General features: G+C 38.7%; 1 protein-coding gene across 6 annotated transcripts in view; it reads left to right on the top strand.

The window, feature by feature from the left end:
- The window catches only part of MAGI2 (membrane associated guanylate kinase, WW and PDZ domain containing 2), a 1040513-nt gene that overhangs the window by 617143 nt on the left and 401228 nt on the right, over positions 1-22142 (top strand). For all 6 annotated transcript variants that reach the window (XM_063448170.1, XM_063448171.1, XM_063448169.1 and 3 more), the window contains one exon: positions 6873-6992. In XM_063448170.1, coding sequence (XP_063304240.1) covers positions 6873-6992 — 120 coding nt within the window. The remainder of the gene's footprint in view (positions 1-6872; positions 6993-22142) is intronic.

Below are 22142 nucleotides of genomic sequence, written 5' to 3'. Positions count from 1 at the left end.
TATCTTTTATGAAAATAGATTGTTTTATATTCAACCTTAGCTTCTGATGAAGTTTTAGAAATTTTAATATCCTGAACATGTTAAACTTTTCATTGCTTATTAACGTATCTCATTTATTCACTGTTTTAATTTGTAATAAAAAGCTTTTATGTAAAAGACCCAAAAGTGGCATGGGTACGAAAAGTTCAGAGAACAGTCATAATGGATATTCCTAGCAGAATACAAGAGAAAAAGAAGAAAATGCAAATACTGTGTTTGATGGTAACCTTTTAATGGATGAAAAAAGACTGGTATGGAAAATAACCTTTGAGCTCATAAATTTATTTTTATTTCAGTATTTAATTTGCTTACTGTATGAACAAAGTTCTCTGGGGATCTTTGTACTTAATGATCGCGTTTTATTTAAAATCTCATGCATTATCATTCTTCTGACTTGGGGTCATTCACTTTGCCAGGAATTTGTGAGAATGAACAAGAAGACGGTGAGAAGCAAATTTTAGGAAAAAACAGATAAGCCACATAAAAACTGAAGAATATGCAGAATATTAGCCAACTTTTCTAATCCCTTTGTCAGTTTTGTGAATCCCGTAATAATATCTCCTCTCACTCATAGGAAGACTCTCTATTATCCCCTGTTGATGTGATGAATGCCAGTGTGGATCAGAAAACTAGTTATGTACTAAGTCTGTAGCTTTTCTATCTTTACTCTATCTCCTCCCCTGAACAAATGCAGTGTTACTCACTAAAGTGAGAATTTAAAGTGTATTAACGGAGTAGCTGAAAGCATAGCTGACTTTTCATTTTGGCTATTTTTACCTTACATTTTTAATTATCTTTGAAATACAGGTGGTCCTCGTTTCATGACCTACCTGTTTTACGACGGCTCGCACTTACAACCAGCTCTCTCGCGGGGTGATAAGTGTGCCGTCGGAAGAATTAGAGGGATTCCCTGCTTTGCTGCATTCTTCTATGTCTGGGAAAATAACAAAGATTATAGGGATTCCCTGCTCTGGTGAAATTTCCCCAAACATAGACAAGCGTGACCAGTTCGTTCTACGACCGGGTCGTAGGAAGGGAACCCGGTCAGTAAGTGAGGAGTGTCTGTATCACTTTAGTAAATAACCATCCTAGCCATGTTTTTCAGTCATACAAACTGAGTGTTAGAGTCTCCTATAAATACAATTAAAAAAAAAAAAACAATACTTGTGTGTAGTGATCATACCCACAATATGACATATGCACTATATTTAAAATAAATTTGGTATAAGCAATAATTGCAATGTAAAAAATTCTTAAAACAACCTGGAAAATATAATCCAGGAAAGACGAATCCTAGATGGATCTATAATGGTGACAAACATAACATGACGTGTGTCTCTGTCTCCCCTACCAGCCTTTCTGTCTTCTCTTTCACCCCTTACACTCCCCCCATCCTTTAGTGGTCTCAACTCCACTTCTCCCCATGTCCCTTAGCGTTCTCCCCTCCTGTCCCTTAGTGTTCTCCCCTCCCCTCCTGTTCCTTAGTGTTGTCCCCTTCCTCCTATACCTTAGTCCTCTCCCCTCCTATCCCTTACTGCTCTCCCATCCCCTCCTGTCCCTTAGTGCTCTCCTACCCCTTAGTGCTCTCCCATCCCTTAGTGATCTCTCCTGCCCCCCCATCCACTAGTGCTTTTCCCTGCTCCCCTGTCCACTAGTGCTCTCCACTGCCCTCCTGTCCCTTGGTGATCTCCCCTCATGTCCCTTAGTGCACACCCCTGGCCCCCTGCCCCTTAGTGCTCTCCCCTGCACCCCTGTCCCTTGGTGCTCTCCCCTGCCCCCCTTCTCATAGTGCTCTCTCCGCCCCCCATTCCCATACTGCTCTACCCTGCCCCCCCTTCCCATAGTGCTCTCCCTCTACCCTGTCCCTTAGAGTTCTTCCCCCTCCCCCATCTTTCCCTTAGTGGTCTCTCCTCACCTCCCCACATCTTTCACTTAGTGGTCTCTCCCCCCACCTTTCCCTTAGTGGTCTCTCCCCCTCCCCCCACCTTTCCCTTGGTTGTCTCTCCTCCCCCTACCCCCCCACACCTTTACCTTCGTCACCTCCCCCCATCGTTCCCTTAGTGGTCTCTCCCCCCCCACCTTTCCCTTAGCGGTCTCTCCCCCCCCACATTTTCCATAGTGGTCTCCCCCCCTAGTGTTCCCTAGTGGCCTCTTCTCTTCCCCCTCCCCCAGTGTCCCTCAGTTCCATCTCCCATCCCTTCCCTGTTGTGCCTCCTACCTCTTTGTAGCATGGACGGGCTGCGCGGACCGCAGTACAGGAGCTTCTGTTTCCTGTACCTGGCCGGACTGACAGGGAGTGCTCACTGAGAGGAATCTCCTGTCCGCATAGCCCGGCTACTCTACACTGAGTGACTGGCAGGAGGGAGCGCTGTACGCTTCCCTCCTGCCGGGTCACTAGAATATTGCGCCCCCCGGGCTGCCCTAGGTGACTGCCTAAGTCACCTATAGGACGCGCCGGCCCTGGAGAGGGTAGTGGATGCATGGAATAGCCTTCCAACTGAAGTGGTAGAGGTTAACACAGTAAAGGAGTTTAAGCATGTGTGGGATAGGCATAAGGCTATCCTAACTATAAGATAAGGCCAGGGACTAATGAAAGTATTTAGAAAATTGGGCAGACTAGATTGGCCGAATGGTTCTTGTCTGCCATCACATTCTGTGTTTCTATGTAACTTAATACATATAGAATAAAACTGTTATTTGCTGTCCTTGTTTACATTACGGTTCTGTATATTTCTTCACTGCTTAAACACAAGTTTAATGAACTCAAATTATTCGGGCAGCAATTTGAGCTTCGTGTGGCGCATCAGTTGTAACCCAAATCATTACGGCATGGTTACACTTCATTGCAACCACCAAATGGCCTCCCTAATGTCAGGGCAGGCATAAAAGTAGAAATCTGCATTGGGGGAGAATAAGAAACAAATTAGCATAATGTATTCCTGCTGCTTGTGTGTATAAATAAAAAATAGTATCTTATGTTCAAGTCAGTACTATAGGTTTTATTCACAATTCAGTGAATTGCTTGGATTGAAAACATATTTAGAGTAAAAAAAATGCACTGCAAACATTCTAAAATTCAGTTATGTTATGATATTTAGCTATTTTATTATATTATTATTATTATTATTATTATTATTATTATTATTATTATTATTATTTATATAGCACCAACATATTCCACAACGCTTTACAAACATAGAATGTGGATAGACAAAATGTTGGCCTGCATTTGCTATATCAATGCACTACAGTCGCACAGTTTAGTGAATAAGCCCCTGTGTTTTTATGTATTCATTTCAGCTTTAGAAGTAACAGTTGCATTTTGTAGCAGAAAGTTAAATCCCATTTAAACAGTTAATTACAGTTAGTTCTTCTGCAAATAGAGAAGTTAAATGCATGTTAAACAACACCTGTGCGAAATTCAGTTTGTTAACTTTTGTGAGAACCTGAAGGCTTTGCTTCAAATTTTATATAATATAAACAGCAAACATACTTGCACCATCTGGTGATTGCTATAATATAATACTAGAGGAAACCAGCTTTAGGCACCTTAATTATTTTGTTCAGTTTTCATTACCGAAGGGGAGTAAACATAATCAAGAAATCGAACATTCTCCAGTTAATAGACTTATACAATTTGCATTAGTTTCTGGGATTTTCAAATTGGCTTTTGCATTCTCAGATTTACAAAATGTTTTGAATTGTTGCACCTTTTCTAAAACACATTTAACTCATTTGCAGCTATAACAGTTATTTGTGATAAGTTTGTTTATTCTGTGGAATTAACCCCTTAAGGACCAAACTTATGGAATAAAAGGGAATCATGACTTGTCACACATGTCATGTGTCCTTAAGGGGTTAATGGCTAACTCTGCCACTTCAGATAGTTAGGGAGTACATTTCCCTTGATACTTGACCGTGATAGTTTGCGCAATATAATTCCTGCAGTAGAATGACCAGTAGCATTATGGTTAGGAATGGGTGAAACTTCTCTCTTTAACACACACATAAAAAAAGTCATATTTAAAGGGACACTGTAGGCACGCAGATCACTTGCGCTCATTGAGGTGGTCTGGATGCACTGTCCCAGGTCCCTTAACCTTGCAGTGGTAATTATTGCAATTTTTAAGAAACTGCAATAATTACCTTTGTGGGTTATCTCCATCTCTAGTGGCTGTCTACCAGAGGGACATCCAGGCTGTATAATGCTTTCCCATGGGGAAATCCTAACGCGAGTATGGCCATTGTAGCGCATGCGCATTAGGTCTCCTCTGCCGATGTCAGCCGAAGGAAGTCACAAAGGGGGACCCCGAGCCAGTGCCGAGAGACAGCAGCACCGGAATCAGGTAAGTGACAGAAGGGGTTTTTAAACCTTTCTACACCACTGGGATGGGGTCCGCGATGGAGGGGGAAGCTGTGGTGCTAGGAAAACAAGTTTGTTTTACTGTCACCATAGTTTCCCTTTAAACAAAAAGAAAGGCTCTTGTAGTCTTGGTCAACAGTTCCAGCAAAAGTGCATTTTTTTTCTTGTCACTCTAACTTTAACATGAACTTATTAAACCATGTGTCTACATTTACACGCATGGTATTTACCTGTATTTCAGCCTGGACTGGTTGTTGAGCATACAGTGTTAATGCCCAGGGGTAGGACTTCACCTGCAGTCTATCTTCCGCGGCTATTATCTTTCTATGCAGGCTAAAGGCACTTTAGTGTTAGGAATACAAACCTGAGGGTCCGTTAAGAAAGCACTGAAACAGAGCTTTTTGCATGGTCTGCCCTTGATGGGCTGGCCTACTTGATTGGCAGACCCCTCCCTTTCTGAGAGTAACAAGTAACATTAGAAATAGGAAAAACTATCGGAGTAGGAAAATATCTCCAAGTCGATTATGTTTTCTTCCTCAGATTCCTTAGCTTTGCTATTTGTCAGTCTGTCTGTCTCTCTATTAAACACACACACACACACACACACACACACACACACACACACTGGAGATGGGATGTTTAATTTATGCTTATGCTGATGTACATGGCCATTAAACTGCATCTGTGGCACGGCATGGCATAAATAAACATTGGCAATAGGAGTTTAATCCCTGTGAGCGGCATAGTAAAGCATAAATAAAATGTGGGCACCAGGGGGTCTTTAACTATTTTACTGCAGGTCTTCTAGCATGTGGAAATACGGTACATCTTCAATGCTCTAATAACACATCTTCCATTCACTGGAGAGTAATTTACCTGCGTTCCCCACTGCTTTTGATGTCAAAGTGCCTTGCCTTTCTGTAGGAAGTCTCCTTTTAACAAGTAGTGCTAAAATTGCATGCTGTATATACTTTATGCAAGGCACACACATCTATTGTCTATATGCAGCAATGTCCATACAAAACCACAATAGCAGAGTCTGAAAATAAGCTAACCATCCCAATACTTTATTTTTAAAATATAAACTTAAATAAACAGCAGAGTAGACAATAACCATATAAATCATGTTTCGTGCCTCAAGGTGATCAATCTCAGGTAGTCACTGGAATTTGTGTGTGTTTATATATATATATATATATATATTATTGTGACGTATCTATTAAATCCAAATAGTGGAGCTCGATGTTATTTGACAAAGTATGCTTCTTTTCTTTTATGTGCATAGTGTGTACCTGCTTAAAATATTTATGTTGTGAATTACTGAAAAAAAAAACCAATATCTATATGTCAGGATTTGTGGAAATGTATATGTCTAAGTGTTTTTTGTTTTTTTTAATAAATCCCGCATGGAGATTGTTTTAATGTTCTTTTGTAGCACAGTGGAAACATTATTGTAATGTGCATTTAGTGTCTGTAGGCGAGATTTAAGAGAACTAGTGGAAACAAAGCCAGTGTAGGTAGATAATCAACTACTACAAATGGAGTTGTATAGTGAACATCTATTACACAGTAAGAAAACTCTAAAGCTCAATCTTAGTTATAAGAATAACGAGGAGACATATGTGCTTATCAGTTCCATCTTGAAAACTAATGTGGGTTGGCTGACTACTGTATTTGTTTTATAAAAGTTCGAAAATTATTTTCTTTTAGAATAAATCTGTGTAACCTGAATTTTACATAAAATATGATGTGACAAGAATATGATTATTGCTGTTCTATATGTCTTATCAGTAAACTATGAGCTTTCAGTTGTGCTTTACCCATACATAATTAATCTACTTATCTGTATGGTTCAACATGTCACATTTTAGTTGCTTAAAAGACCACTATAGTGCCAGGAAAACAAACTCGATTTCCTGGCACTAAAGTGCCCTGAGGGTGCCCCCACCCTCAGTGTCCCACTCCCGCCGGGCTGAAGGGGGATGAAGGGGGTTAAACACTCACCTTTCTCCAGCGCCGGGCTCCCTCGGCGCTGGGGACTCTCCTCCTCCTTCCGACGTCCTATGGACGCTGGCGTCTTCTCACTGTGAAAATCACAGTGAGAAGCGCAGAAGCTGAAGTGGTCTGGGTGCCTATAGTGGTCATTTAACAGAGAGAGTTTTCCATGTGAGATAATTGTGGATTTTTGGTCTAATTGTACGCTGTACAGTAGTGTATGCATGTAAAAAGAATCAATATCACTTTATTATTCATGACATTCAGCCAAAAATCAAATGCATTGATGTTTCAGAAGTCACTCTCTGTTTCCTTTTAAATGGCTACATTTCGTAAAACCAGGTATAATGTATACGTTTTGTTTTTAGAGACTAGCATACCATACAGCATCATTTAATAGCGCATGTTAAATAATTTTTTATTAAATCTGTGCTTAGGTTTAATTTATCTAATATCTCTCCTTGCTTTATTCTAGGCACAACAAGACAGCCTAAAGAGGGAGAAGTACCTGGTGTGGATTACAACTTTATAACTGTGGAAGCTTTTATGGAATTGGAGAAAAGTGGAGCACTTTTAGAGAGTGGAACCTATGAAGGTATTATTTTGTTATTTTTTTATTACAGCTATACAGAAAGTTAACCGTAAAACAAAATATATGTCGCTCAAGATTCTTGTGTCTCAGGGGCGTTTCCACACGAAACGCAGCATTGTAAAATCTAAAAATATATATTTTTAACTTTTTATCTCTTCATGTTTCCGTATAGTAACTATTTTAAAATGAGAACAAAATACAGATGTTATTCTACAAGTTACAAAGGGTATCTGCTTGAGTTTATTTCCATATTATTTTTATTCCATTTTGATACATTTTTTTATGCTGGTTTTATATATACAGTTTGATCAACATTTAATTATTTTAAGTGTTATTTTTTATATACTTTTATTTTTAAAATATTCTATGATTTCACAGTATATCACGCAACATTCTCTAGTGTTTTTCGTGGTTAATAGGTTCGAATTCTGCTAATAGTCCCCAACTTTCCTTTAAATTTTTTGTTACAAATTATTATTATCTACATTATACCGAAAAGTTGTACTGTATTAAACTTTTTAATTGATATAGGTAAGATTGACCAAATAATGTTCAAGACTCGGTGTATACATATAATAGTATGAAAAAAAACAAAACAAAAAAAAACATATACGCACACAAAACAACACTAAAAAAAGATACTCCTAGAAATGTAATCTAATTGTGTAACAGAAGAATGTAATGATATATGGGGCCTGCTTATCCTTATAAGCTGATCATTAGATCTTGTACTGCTTTGCTCAGCAAGTTAGTGTGACAGTTGAGAGTTGCCATGTAACAACTATAAGGATATGTATTGTCGCTTTATATAAAATAGACATCCAATTGTACATCATTTGTGCCCTTCTCCCTGTCAGTCGCCTTGCACTGATAATGTGAGGGATTGGTTTATAACTTCATAAGATAGAAAAAAGGTAATTGCTTCAAGCAAGCAATCATAATTTATGTTCTAATGATAGAAAGTGCATTGAGCTACATCATTGAGTGCCATATTTATCACTTAATGATAGAAAACGCTAAAAAAAACCAACATATATCCACACTATAAATTTTACATTTAAAAAAACATATTATGATAAATTACCCTTATCATACACTATATTTATTTGTAGGGAAAAAGAAAGAAATATGGGTGTGATGATCTGTTTATTAAAATTCCCTTGTTCGGTGCACTCTTTTTTTTTATTTCTATTCAATAGTACATAATAATATCTGTTTCTAGTTCTTAATTTTGGCTGTCCATGTGAATTTCCTCCAGATTCCAATACTTGAAAAATGTAAATGTTATAAAGTCTATTATGTTTACTCATCACTGAATATGTCCACCATATTGTACCTAGTCTGCTGGTGTGATAGGATGATGAATGTAATAAGATTTCTAAAACTCTATATTTAAAGTGAATGTAGAATGAAGATTCAGTTTGGAGTTCATGTAAATGGTCCTCCCAGGAATGAGCCCAATTTGCTAGCTGAATCAGCAATCAAATTAGCTACCTTACATATCAATTATGGAAATATTCACTCCTTAGGGTTAGCATTGTGCTCAGCACAATTTAACTTCAATTGTGTTGCTATGTCAGCCTGCTGTAGTTAGGAAGCCATGTCTACAAGTAAGAAGCAGAGAGGTTGGAATAAATGTTACATACCCCTGCTCTTATGTGAATTCATTGATTTTTTTTTTTTTTTTACTTTTTGTACTCTTTTGGATCGTAGTTGACTGTGTTTTAATGCGTCCAGATTAAGGCTGTGTTTGTGTGTGTGAAGTTAGTGCGTCTGCTAAATTAATCTGGTTGAAGGGAATTGGACTGAAATTGCTCTGGCCTTCAAAGTGCAATGAGTCTATAGACCTCATCAAGGAAAAAATATTCACATCTGTTTAGTTTCCCTGGCACCAAGATGGCTCACTAACATGCCTTCATATTTGTTGGCATCGGGTGACTGGTAGGAATTTCAGATTTTTAGATGTAAGGTTTATTGTATCTAGAGAGCTTGATGTTGCATAACCATAGTATATCAGCCAGTAATGGATTTTATGGTACTTTAACAAAAGCTGCGGCTGCATTTTTCTGCTATCTGCCTGTCACATACAGTCTTTTGCCTTTCTTGCTTTTGCAAGACAGAATATTTTATTACAGCAGAAAGGACCTTTCAAAACTTGTGATTTTGACTACTAACCTGATTTCTAACATTACAAATTTCTTATAATGTCAAATATATTGTTTATTTTTGTCTGACTGATATTTTTTTTAGCAACATCTTAATCATGGAATTCTTTGTATATTATCGTTGAATAGTTTATTTGCTGATATTGACATAACAATGTGGTCGGAGGCTGTAGACTATAACCTAATTAAGGACCATAGAGTCAAGAATAATTAGAAATATCAACGCAAGACAGCCACAGATTGATAGATAGATAGCTAGACATACAGATAGACATACAGATATATAGACAGATAGATAGATAAATAGATAAATAGATAGACAGATAGACAGATAGACATACAGATAGATAGATTGATAGATAGATAGACATACAGATTGACATACAGATAGATAGATAGATAGATAGACAGATAGACATACAGATAGATATATAGATAGATAGATGGATAATTATATTTTGAAGTTTTTTATCCAGAAATATATTCATTTGAATCAAGGGATTAATTCATTCATGTATTATAATCGTATAGTCATGGATAAATTAATATCATGAGACCCATGGGTTTAGCTCTTCAGAGCAAGTGGAGGCCATACATAAATCTGCTGTAGAACATATTTTTACAGTAAATTGAAATGTAGGTCTCATCAGGGGTTAAGTGCTTGAAAAAACTAAAAGTAAGGGAACATGTCAGATTCACTTCCCCTTCTCATTCATTAAGTAACTCACTATATCATGCTCTTAACCATCTACTCCTACATTTAAATCTCTTTAGTGCCTCTGGACTTCTGTCAACACTTCTTGATTTGCATCTTTGTAATTTTAGAATGCCCAGTGTTCTGGATAAATTCCCCCGAACTGTATGCGGTGCTTCTCTCTTTACAGTAAGAAGTGTGGGAACTTGGTTTGCTCTGCAGATATAGTGAAGGGACTGACTTTTAATGGGTTTCCACTGCACTAGAGACCTGAATCTTGTTTTCCCCCAAATCACAACTTATCTTACATGCCTTCACAGATAATCATATATACACATATTATGACATATTTACTTCACAGTAGATGGTTAACAATGAAATAGTGTCGTTGTGGTTTTGATTAGGACCTTTAGAGATGTAAGTCAGCTTTTCAGAAGTAATGAGACTCCCACATGAATTTGCTGGTACTGTGCAGTTTAGATAAATGGCTTTTGCTGTTTCTAACAACTGATATTCATATCTTTGCTCTACTGAACACCTTGCACCCCAGTGATTATTGCTGCAGGTATGTTTGTAGGAGTTTGCATGCTCTGCAATTGGAGAACCAAGAAACCAAGAGTACACACAAGATGTAGATTCAAATATCAAATGGTGAAAAAAATACCACCCACTTTGGTCAAAGACATTTGTGTGCGTGGCTGGGCAAAACAGCTTCATTAAATTGGGTGTCATTTCATCCAGAGCCATCCCTGATAGCAATCAGTGCTTCCAACTGAGTGCAATAGATGTCATTATAGAAAAAAAAAAGGTTTCTGGAAATAAATATTGTGTTAGACAAGTTGATGCTGATCTAAAGCTAAATTGTGACGAGATATGATGTCATTATTTTATTACAAATATTTCTACACTTGTCAGATTGAACTAGGGCAATATATTTTTGAAAGCCATATTTTTCTTAGGAGAATTAGTGTGAAATATGTGTGGTTTAAATGCCCACGCAAATTTCATGTTTTCATGCATGTCGTTTCACAACCATAATTACCCATCTTAAGCAAAGTATAATAATATTGTAAAATTATACATTTCTGGAGGAAGATACAGACAGAAGATATTTAAAATGTTTGGTATGACTTGTTTTTCAGACCAGAACTGTTTGTTAAAATATAGGCTTTTGCTAATGAGGTCAAACGCTTTACAATCAAATTAACCTTCTCCACACAGAGAAAACATGGCAATTTGTGTATGCTTTGAAAAAATATTTTTTAGATATACAAAAGTATTTGAATAGATTTGTAACCTTTTTTAGGTTAATGACATATATGTTATTACTTTGGTGACCCATTCTTCAGTTTTAAAACTGTTCTCATTCTCATTGATGTAATATCATATAACATTAATTCTGAAAAATAAATCATTAAAGGGACACTAAAGGCACCCAGACCACATCAGCTCATTGAAGTGCAGTGGGTGCAGTGTCCCATCACCCTTAACCCTGAGCATGTAATTATTGCAGTTTTTAATAAACTGCAATAATTACCTGCTAGGGTTAACTCCACCAGACAAGCACTAGAGGGACTTCGAGGTCTTCGACTAAATGACGCAGGACGTCCTCACGGATGAGGAATTCCAGCGTCACTGGAATCCAAATAGGAAAGCATTGAATAATACTTTCCTATAGGGAAATCCTAATGCAAATGCGGCCATTGCCACGCATGTGCATTAGGTCTCCCCTGCTTGCTGACGTCCCCCCATTATTTATTTAATAAAGATCCCCACCCACCGGCCATGGGTGGGGACCTCGGGGGAACATTAGGTCCACCCCATTATTTATTTAATTAAGGTCCCCACCTTCATGAGTGGGGACCTAGGGGGGGACATTAGTTCCCCTCCTTTATTTAATTAGGGTCCCCATCTGCCGCTAATGGGTGGGAACCTGTGGGGGACATTGGGCTATCCCCTCTTTATTTAATTATATAGGGTTCCCACCCGCTGGTCATGGGTGGGGACCTGGGAGGGACATTAGGTGTCCCCTCCCCTTTATTTAATGGGTGGGGACCCCTTTAATTAATTATGGTCCCCATAGGTCACGGGCAGAGGTGTGGGGAAGGGGGGGCACTATGTCCCCTTCATTTTTGTTATTTGTGTTCCCCGCCATGGGGGAACAGGGGCCAGGTCTCCCCTTATTGCTAAAAAAGTAAGACCAAAATGTTCTCACAGTAAAGTGAGAGCAAGGTCTCTGGATATAAATCAGTATAAGTAATCTTATACTGATCTAAGGAGGGCGGAGCCTAGCTTCCAGGCTGAGTGGACGTGCCAAAACCAAGCTCCTGCACAAACTAACTGATTTGGGAGAAAACACCCCGATAATTGGCACAGATCCACTTTGGAGGGTTATAGCCATGCTGGGGTCATCCGGGTACATCTTTAGACACCCAAATTGTTACTCTGACCACCCGAGAACCCAAACTACGGTGACTGAAGCCTACAGGACAGCGAGCAGGGGAGAGAAGGCCGCTCTCCTCTCTTCCTCTCTTCCTAGCTGCTACAGGATTACCTCGAACGAGTTTGTGGCCAGGAGATGCGAGCCTACACAACAGCCTGGGGCTGAAGGGACACCCCCACTCACACCCGAGCGGCTGCACCTCCCCGGGACCAGATAGAGGGACTCAGCTACTTCCCAACAGCAGGAATAGGATGTGAGGAGAATAACCACAAACTCTCCTATGAGCCGCATACTCTTCCTACCAAGTCTATGTGCAAGTGTTGCAAATGTGATGCCTTGCATACAAGTTTGCTTCCATGTGTTTGTGTTTACTTTTTGTTTACTTCTTGATTAATTGTATGTATTATTGTTTATACTGGTATACTCCATGTAGGGTCTAGAGTACCTACCCCATGCCTTACTCGAGGCTACCGCAGCGACTAGCAGTCATTAGAGTAGCCAGTACATTCAGCATTTACCCAAACCAAGACAAGCAACACTAGCACACTTGATAGGGGATGCAATCTAATTGATAGCAATAAGCTACCATAACCAGCATCAACGAGCAAACCCAATTCCCCCAGCAATACCTGACTTAATCACCTTGCCTAACTTTCTACCTGACACATAAGTTTACCTATCAACCACGCCACACTGCTGTCAGTTTGTCTAAGCAATTTACTGTCAGGCTCCATACTGTTGTACTGCCGACATATGCTTTAACACTCGTTAAAGTAATCCTGTAGTACTCCTACACCATAAAAATATATAAAATGTGCAAGATATAACCATGCCACAATCATGTTATCTTCTGTATCTTACGACCCAGCTTGTGGATGCTGTTGTGGCAATACAAGCACTGCTGTTCCTATTTGCACAACAAAAATAAAAAAATTATAAAAAAAATTATACTGATCTAAATAGCTACTTTTTCATACTGCAACATTGGTATTGTTTTTTTGCTATAACTATTGGTTACACGTACTCTTACCTTAGCTCCCTATCACTTCTATATACGATACTGATTTATATCCGGGGACCTTGCTCTCACTTAACTGTGAGAATAATATTCTTTTCATCCCTCTTATTGCACTAGCGGCTGGGGGTAGGAATGTTAAAATTATTACAAGAAGGGAGCTGGTAGCACTGCCGACTCCCTCCTTGCTTTTTTTTTTTCGCATGCGCAGTGTTATTTTCGTCCTAATGGATGAAAAAATAATAATAATTTTTTACCGAATTTCGTCCGAAAAACAAATGTTTTACGGACGAAATGTGGAATGGACGAATGGAATTTTTATTTAGTACGAATTCATTCATAGGAAATGAAAATTTCACTGGTGCACATGTCTGTTAGCTATATTATAAATGATCACAGCCTGTTAGTTTATTTTTGGTTAGCTTTATAATAATTCAGCCTTAAAGTTTAAATTAAATTATAGTTAGTTTTGATTATTCCTAGGGTACTAAAATGTTTCTCAAAGTAAATATACTGGACACACTTTATAATAAATATATTATTATAACAGTCTTGGGTGCTAGTTACATACATGTATTTGGGACATTTATGGAGAAAAATGCATGAGGAGAAAAATACATCACGCACACTTCATAATTATTATTATATTTTCTTAATAGTCTTCGAAGCCACAGATAGACATCGGCATGCAGATATAAGGTCAAGTTAATTTTGCGTGTACATGTCTTACCATGCTTTATCAGCTGAATCAAGTCCCTTCTGCTCCCAATTTCTTTATTATATTTAGCAAGACAAGGCTTAAACAAGAATGCATTGCATTAAAAGTGTGTATGACATAATTACAGTGGGTGAGAAAGAGATGCTAACAAAAATACTGTTTAACTATGAATGAGTATGGATGGAGTCTGGGAACAACACATTGTCTGAAAGACAAGCTCGTTTGTAATACTGCACAGGACACATAAAGAGAAATACTAGGGCAGACATTGACGATAAACTGTTCATTAGAAAACTATGCATACGGAAGGACAAGAAATTTGTATGATTTAATACAGTAAATAGAAATTCAGTAGATATTTTACCAAGAAAGCAGTCAAAATTTATTTTAGAATAAACAATTTTTAAATGTAGTGTAAAAGGTTAAATGCAAATCAGTGCTTAAACAATTATTTATAAAAAATAATTGTTTAAGCACTGCTTTGCATTGAAGCGCTACACTACGCTTAAAAATGATTTCTTTTTTGGTGTTAGAGGAGGCACTTAGGAGTGGAAAGTGGCTTGTTGGATTTGCACATTATTCATTTTAACAGGGAATTAAAAAGTCCTTATATATTTTTTTACCCTTTTTTGTTTGCAAATAAGTTAGACAATAATATGTGGAAAAAGATTAACATCTACATGTCATCACAGACTGATTAACTCCATGCTGCCAGGTAATTAAAGCTACAACCTCTAGGCACACAAGGTTTTACTCATACAACATAAAGGTTATTTTTTTTTCCTAATCTCCTACCCCTCTAGGGCACTTCATGAACCTCATCGTTCCTCCACCGAATTGACTGCATTTTGTTGTCCCAAACCTGTACACCTAGACAGCTTGATATTCTCTCAAAACACGTAAGGATTAAATGTTCAATAAAAAGACAAACTTTCTATGTGACATCATAGGCGTGCACACGGGGTGTGCTGTGTGTGCCGGGGCACACCCTAATCCCTGCAGCACGCCTAACGATTGAGACCGGCAGGGGAGATAAAAAAAATCTCCCCTACCGGCTCAAGCATAGCAGATTGGCCCAGAGAGAGGCTCTGAACATAGAGCTCTGTTCCGTTTGGTTACGGAGCAAAAAGCCTCCAGGCTGCATGCAGGGCAGCCCTCTCGCGAGCTCCGATATTTTCAGAGCGTTGCTGTGGTAACCCGCGGCAACGCTCTGAAACTCCAGCTCTCACGAGAGAAAGGCATGGTCTGTACCCTGCGGAGGTACAGACCACATCACTAGCCCACTGGATCACCAGGGATGATCAGCAGCGTGCTCCCGCTCCAGTCTGCAAAGTAATAAGGTAATAAGGGGAAAGGGGAGTAAATGTGTAGGTTTTTTTTAATTGTAATTTAAATAATGAAACAATCAAAAATAATTATTTAACCCTATCCAGCCCTAATATACATAAACTATACCCCACCACTTACACACTACACCCTATATACACACACTGCACCTACACACTACACACACTATACACCCCCTTTATACACACTACACCCCCTATATACACACACAACACCCCCTGCATCTACACACTATACCCCCTATATACACACTACACCCTCTGCACTCGCACACACTCTATACCCCTATACACTGCACTCAATCACTACACAAACTCTATACTCCCTATAAACACACACATTACACCTCCTGCATACACACATACAAAAGCACTACACACTCCATACCCCTTTAAACACCCTACCACTGCATTCATACTATGCCCATATACAACTCCTGTGCACCCACTGTACCCCTATGCACACACAACTCCCCTAAACACTCACTACACCCCCTATTATTACCACACCACTACACACATGTGCACAACACCTATACGCATACACACAATGCCACCCCCTGCAACTCCTAGATACACAAAATCCAGTCCTTACATGCAAACGCAACACACCACTAGGCATACACACTCTAAAGGCCCTATAAACACACACACACACACACACACACACACACACACATAATATACAGCCTAAAAACACACATATACACTACAGGCCCCAGCTACATATTATACACCACAAACAGACCCCTTTACACTCTACAGCATAACCGGTCTCCTCTACACACATGCAATCACATAAAAAACATCCAAACACATATAACACCACAGGGAGCATTCCCACACGTGCAAAACACACTTTAACAATCCTTTTCCACTTGTGTTCTCCGGTACCCACTAGTGGGGACACCAGAGACAAGTCACAAGGACTTTTTCTCCATCAGAGAGAACTGAATGCTCTGGAGGGGCATAACACTAACATAACAATTGGGAGGGGGGTGGTGCTTGTCATTGGTGGCAATATAACATGCCACATTTCTGTCCCAGCCTTCCTATTGGGCTGCTCTGCCTTTAACTGCCTGGGCTGACTTTTTGTCCCAGTCCAGCCCTGCTCACTGGCCCACAGGCAGGAGAGTACCCGGGGAGCTCTAGTGAGCAGTTCCGCCGGGTTCCTCTGGCGAGGTCGGAGCGTTGCCAGGGATCAGGGATAGCAGCACACACACACTAACAGCACCCTCACACACACACAGCAGTGTATGTATGTATGCATATGTGTGTGTGTATATAAATAAATATATATATATATATATATATATATATATATATATATATATAAATAGAAAATAATCTTGCACCCCATGTAATAAAAAAGTACTTGCCCGGTGCTTGTCAAGCAAAGTATAGAACAGGATCATCAAGATAGCACTCTCAGGACTCTGAAGTAAAATTTTACTTTTAATAAATCAAAGTAAAAAATATTTTTTTACTTTGATTTATTAAAAGTAAAATTTTACTTCAGAGTCCTGAGAGTGCTATCTTGATGATCCTGTTATATATATATACATATACACACAGCGTGTGTGTTTGTGCTTTAGGGTGCACACCCTAATGCAATAGGCTGCGCACGCTTCTGTGTGACAGTATATTTCTCTGTGTGTGGACAAAAGACGCAGTCCCTTAATTTTTGAATCACAGATTTCCTCTAGGCTTTCTTTCCTGTGTTCGCACTAAATATAATGGCAAGACAACACTAATTCTCTCTCACTATCATTTTGAACTGGAAAAGAAGTGTCAGAAAAAAAGGGTAGGTTTGTGCTGTTAAGGGGCAATCTGGATTGTATTCAAGTTACTCTTTTGGGCATCTATGTACAAAGTGAGCTTGGCACCAAATTCTGAATATGAATATGAGCACAATGTAAATGACTGTAAATTGAGTCTGTATGTTTATGTTAATTATGTTTTCATCGGTCACCCAAATCTGTATACATGATTATAAGGATTATTATTTTCTTTAATTGAGGTGTGTATGTTGCCGTATTCTGCTTGTGTTATTTATACTGTAATTGCTTTGTATCATTGTATTTGTGCGTATGTGGGCTGTTATTTTGTATGTGTTCATGAGTAGTTGGTGGTATCGTGTATGATACCTAGGAATGTGGGCTGTGTATGGGGGCTGCTTGTGGAATTGTGTGTAGATGGATTTGTCACATTGTGTATTTGGTAGTGTTTGAATGTGTGGGGGCTGTTTGGGGTATTGCATGTGAAAGGCTGTCTGTGGTGTTGTGATCATGTATGTGGATTGTCAGTGGTGTTAAGTGTGTGCGGATTGTGTGTACGTTTGTGTGTGGGCTGTTGGTATTATTTGTATGAGGGGAGGGTTATTCTGCAGCTCTGTGTATATCTAGCAGTGTGGATGGCTTCCCTGGTTTCCAGTGGGGACAGGGCTTGTCAGGTCAAGCTGGTCAAGGACAGCAGCTGCAACAGCAGCTGCGGGCTGCTCTACTCCAGTGTGGATTCCTCTCACATCCTCTGCATACTGCAATGCATAAATTGAGGATTGTCCTTAACCACCTCTTCGTATTAGCAGATATCTGAAGTTTCACTGAGACTCCTGATAGGCCAGAGCCTGTTTGGCTCTAGCAGCCTTGAGTGCCGTGTAAATACACCTTGAGTGCCATGCATGGCACTCGTGCCGTAGGTTGCCTACCCCTGATCTATTAAATGCTTTTAGTCACTGTAATACGCGTACATTTGCAGTTGAAAATGTGAATATGTTGCAATTAGACTGGTATATAATATTATACAATAATACATTAAGGTCAATCGCGGTTGCAGTTGTGGGTTGCTAAGCTTAACAATTATATAGCTATAAAGCATATATTAAGGTTGCTTCAATTGAAGTTTTAGACATAGAACAAGGTACACATAATCTGAAATATGGTGTACAGCATGCAGGTGGATTTTAAGTATAATTTACACCTTGTGTCTTGCTCGTGTGCGATACGCGACCTCAGTGAGCTAATTTAGGGGGGTTAAAAACAATATTAACTGTGGGATTACAAAGTGCTAATTTGCTGTTGCATAGACATGAAAACAGATAGAAAAAGAAACTGGTGTGATACGTATATCACCATTTCTAACTTTTACAAGATTACTGTTGTCAGGTGAGGTTTTTTTTCCCTTTTTTTTTTCCTTTTCTTTTTCCCCCTTTTTTATGTTTTTGCAAATAATTATCCAATTGCAGTTTAAACATCTGTATGGACTCTGATAAAACCACCTCTTCAGGCAGAGAATTCCACATCCTTATTGCTCGTACTGTTAAAAAAAAACCCTTTTCTTTGCCTTAGATGAAATCTCCTTTCTTCCTGCCTAAATGTGTGACCTTGTGTCCTATGTATAGTCCTGTTTATGAATAGATTTCCAGATAAAGGTTTGTACTGGCCCCGAATATATTTGTATAATGTAATGTTCCCTCAGATGCACGGTTTTCCATACTAAAGAGATTTACATTTTTTAACCTTTCTTTGTAACTAAAATGCTACATTCCTATTGATCAATTTTGTAGCTCGTCTCTGCACTTTTACTAATGCCATGATATCCTTCTTTAGAACAGGGGCCCAAAATTGCACAGCATATTCAAGGTGTGGTCTTACAAGCTATTTATAAAAATATAAATACTATCCTTAAATAATCGTGTAAATATTGAAGTAAAAGTTGCTAAATAATTGCATGTAACCTTATTGAAAATAAATAAAAAATAAACGAGTTACATAAATGAAATATACAATATACATTGTTAAAAACTGTATGTTATTAAAAAAAAAAGAAGAAATACATTAACGTGGATTTTTGTTGTTAAATTCATGTATTTTTTCATTCGTGCTTTATCCTGGATATATTTTAAACCAATTCCCATGCAGCTGGATGACTCCACCTGTAGCTTCATTGTTTATTCTTTTCTATTACATTTCAAAACAAGCACATAATACATATTATATTATGTATTGGCACTTGAATATCTCATTATTTGAATGAATAGAAATAAGCCGAACTTGAAAGGTTTTGGTGTTTGCTGTCGTAAGCCTATGGTTTATATGAGACGGCTGGAAAATTGATAGTAAATTGAAGTTGGTGAAGTGTGACTATATATAAATAGTACATTTTTACAAAGTGCTTTTCCTGACCTTCATGTACTATATGTGCAAAGGCAATTTAATGTGGCATTCCTCAAGAACTCTCAGCAGTGAAACAAGAAGAGGGTCATAGCATTCCTTGGTCTGCTGCTTTATTTACAAATTACTCCATGACCAAAAAGTAAGGCAAGTGGCAGGTTTGTGGAGAGCATATATTTTGTGCTCCCATGAGCACATAGTCATAGTGTTATTTGCATATCCCATGACAATGCTTGGTTGTCAGACCCTTCGCACAGGAGAACAAGTGGTTATCCATCAAAGTCTCTAATGTTTTGTCAATTTGTGGTGGAAATCTCTGAAATCAGCGCTACTGAAAGGTCTTGGGAGGTGGAAAATCGAGGTCTATTCACCAAAAAGTGAATTGTATTGACATCTGGATAGCATAATGTAAACCATAATACAGATAGAATAATCCTGCATCTCCGATATTTTCTTCCTGCTCTCCTGAGTTGTGCAATTTAGCGGTTTCATTTTTACATTAATGTAATGAAGTGATAAATTCTACCAATTTGTGTTTAAGGTAGACTGCCTATTGTGTTGATTTCCTGTCCCAAATAAAAAAACCTATACAGCATACATAAATAATTTAGACCAATCTAAATAAATTATAATAACGAGCTATTATCAGGGGACATTGAACATGTCCTATTTCAGATGGGCGACCCATGATGAGGAAAGATATGTTCTTGTTATGAGTAAATACTTTAGTCATACTTATAATTTCTTGAATCTCTGTGCCTTGACTGATTACTCCCCTTCATTCGGGGATAAAATTATTCCTATGGTGGTATACAAAATGCACGAATATATTTTATCAAGGGAGCTGCAATGCGGTTCCATATTTTGTGGTAGACACCAAACACGGTGTTCATCATTCTCATAATTTAGTGGGTAAGGACACATTTTATCTGATCTCAGCCAATCCAATGCTTCAACACACCATGCTGTTCCAAGCTACTCTTAATAGAGATACAGTGAATCATTGCATCTCTATGGGGAATGTTCAGTGTCTCCATGCAGGGAGTGGGGATACTGAATGCCAGTGCTGCACAATGTGTAGCACTGACAGAGGAAGCATCTCTAGTGGCTGTCCGAGTGACTGCAACCAGAGGTGTTCCTAGAGCCTGCAGAGACATGCTATAGACACCAGAACCACAACATTAAGGTATAGTGGTTTTGTTGACTATACAATCACTTTAATCCAGTGACCACTACTGTAACTCTGTTTTATTATATTTCATGTGCAGAATTACTGCATTAATTAGTATTGCAGTTATCAATGATTTTTGTTCCTCTTGCATCGTTTCTTTCAGGTAGACATTGATAAATAAACTCTTGGAAAAAAAATGCCTGACTGAATTAAAAGAGATTCTCAAAGCTTTTCTCGTTGGCTAATATACAATAGATTAATATTCTGCAGAAATATAGAGAAACCGTGATACCAGCTCAGATTCTAAAACTCAATAGATATGTCCTATGCTTTTATCATTCTACTGACTGCTAAGCAATCTTGTTCTTTTCTACCAAAGAACATCCATTTCTCATTGTTCTTTTCAATGATTACTTGCGTTCGTAGCATACAGTTTTATCAATGAGCCCTTATTATATTTTGCAAAGAAAAAGTCACAAAATGAAAATTTGCCCAGTGTCTGTGATTTAACAAAGGATTGATCTAACAGTAAAGTCAAGACCTTATATACAACGCCATTACAAATACACAAATACATTTTTATCCCTGTGTATATCAATACATAAAAGTTTTTTAAAAAGGGCTCAGTGCTCATATTTTTGTATTTATTAATGTATAGCTGATTAGGCCTTTGTCACGTTTCTCGGATGACCAGGGTAGACTGCATTGGTTGCACTGTAATTAAGTAGAAGAAGAAATTGTCTAGATATATATCACCAATATATTCTCAAACTCTAAACTCTGACAGTAGTAGGCAGGGTGTATTCTTTATACTCACTGATATCTACACAGAAGTCTTGCTAGTCAGCCAGTGCCAGTTTGCACACAGGTACTCACTTTCCTATTTGCTCGATGTATTCATTGAGAACTATATAGTCAGTGATTATAACAAAGCAGCTGGGATGATAAGATAAAAAAAATTACACAAAAGGTGGCAGAGCTTGTCTGCCGAGCAGATCAGATGTGCATTGTCTGAGCTCCACTGACCTGGGACTGAAAAACAACACTTACTCCGGGCCGCTTGCTATTCTGGACTGATACCAGAGATCATCCGGATAAGGGGATGACGGTGTATCCAAGGATACCAGTTTGGGCATTCCCGGAATGTCAATATTAAGGCTTGTGGCCCACACAAACGTGGGCCAAGGAGAAACGGACGCTCTCCAATCCCTTCACCCGGCGGATTGAAACTTGTACCAAGTTATCCGCTCCCCCTCTGGACCGGTGGGGGTCATCCTGGTCTCCCTCTGACATACTCCACATACCTCTGTTGGCTACAAGCAGCTGTCCTGACACAAACTCGACTTCAGGGACTCAACGCTCAACTTCTGCATTGAAAAGCTCCCACACACCCCCAATCCTGGGTAGAGGCTGGGAATACGCAGCTTCT

The sequence above is a fragment of the Pelobates fuscus genome, chromosome 3 (assembly GCF_036172605.1).
Source record: "Pelobates fuscus isolate aPelFus1 chromosome 3, aPelFus1.pri, whole genome shotgun sequence".
NCBI classification, from domain to species: Eukaryota; Metazoa; Chordata; class Amphibia; order Anura; family Pelobatidae; genus Pelobates; species Pelobates fuscus.
This window is presented reverse-complemented; position numbering and strand designations above follow the sequence as displayed.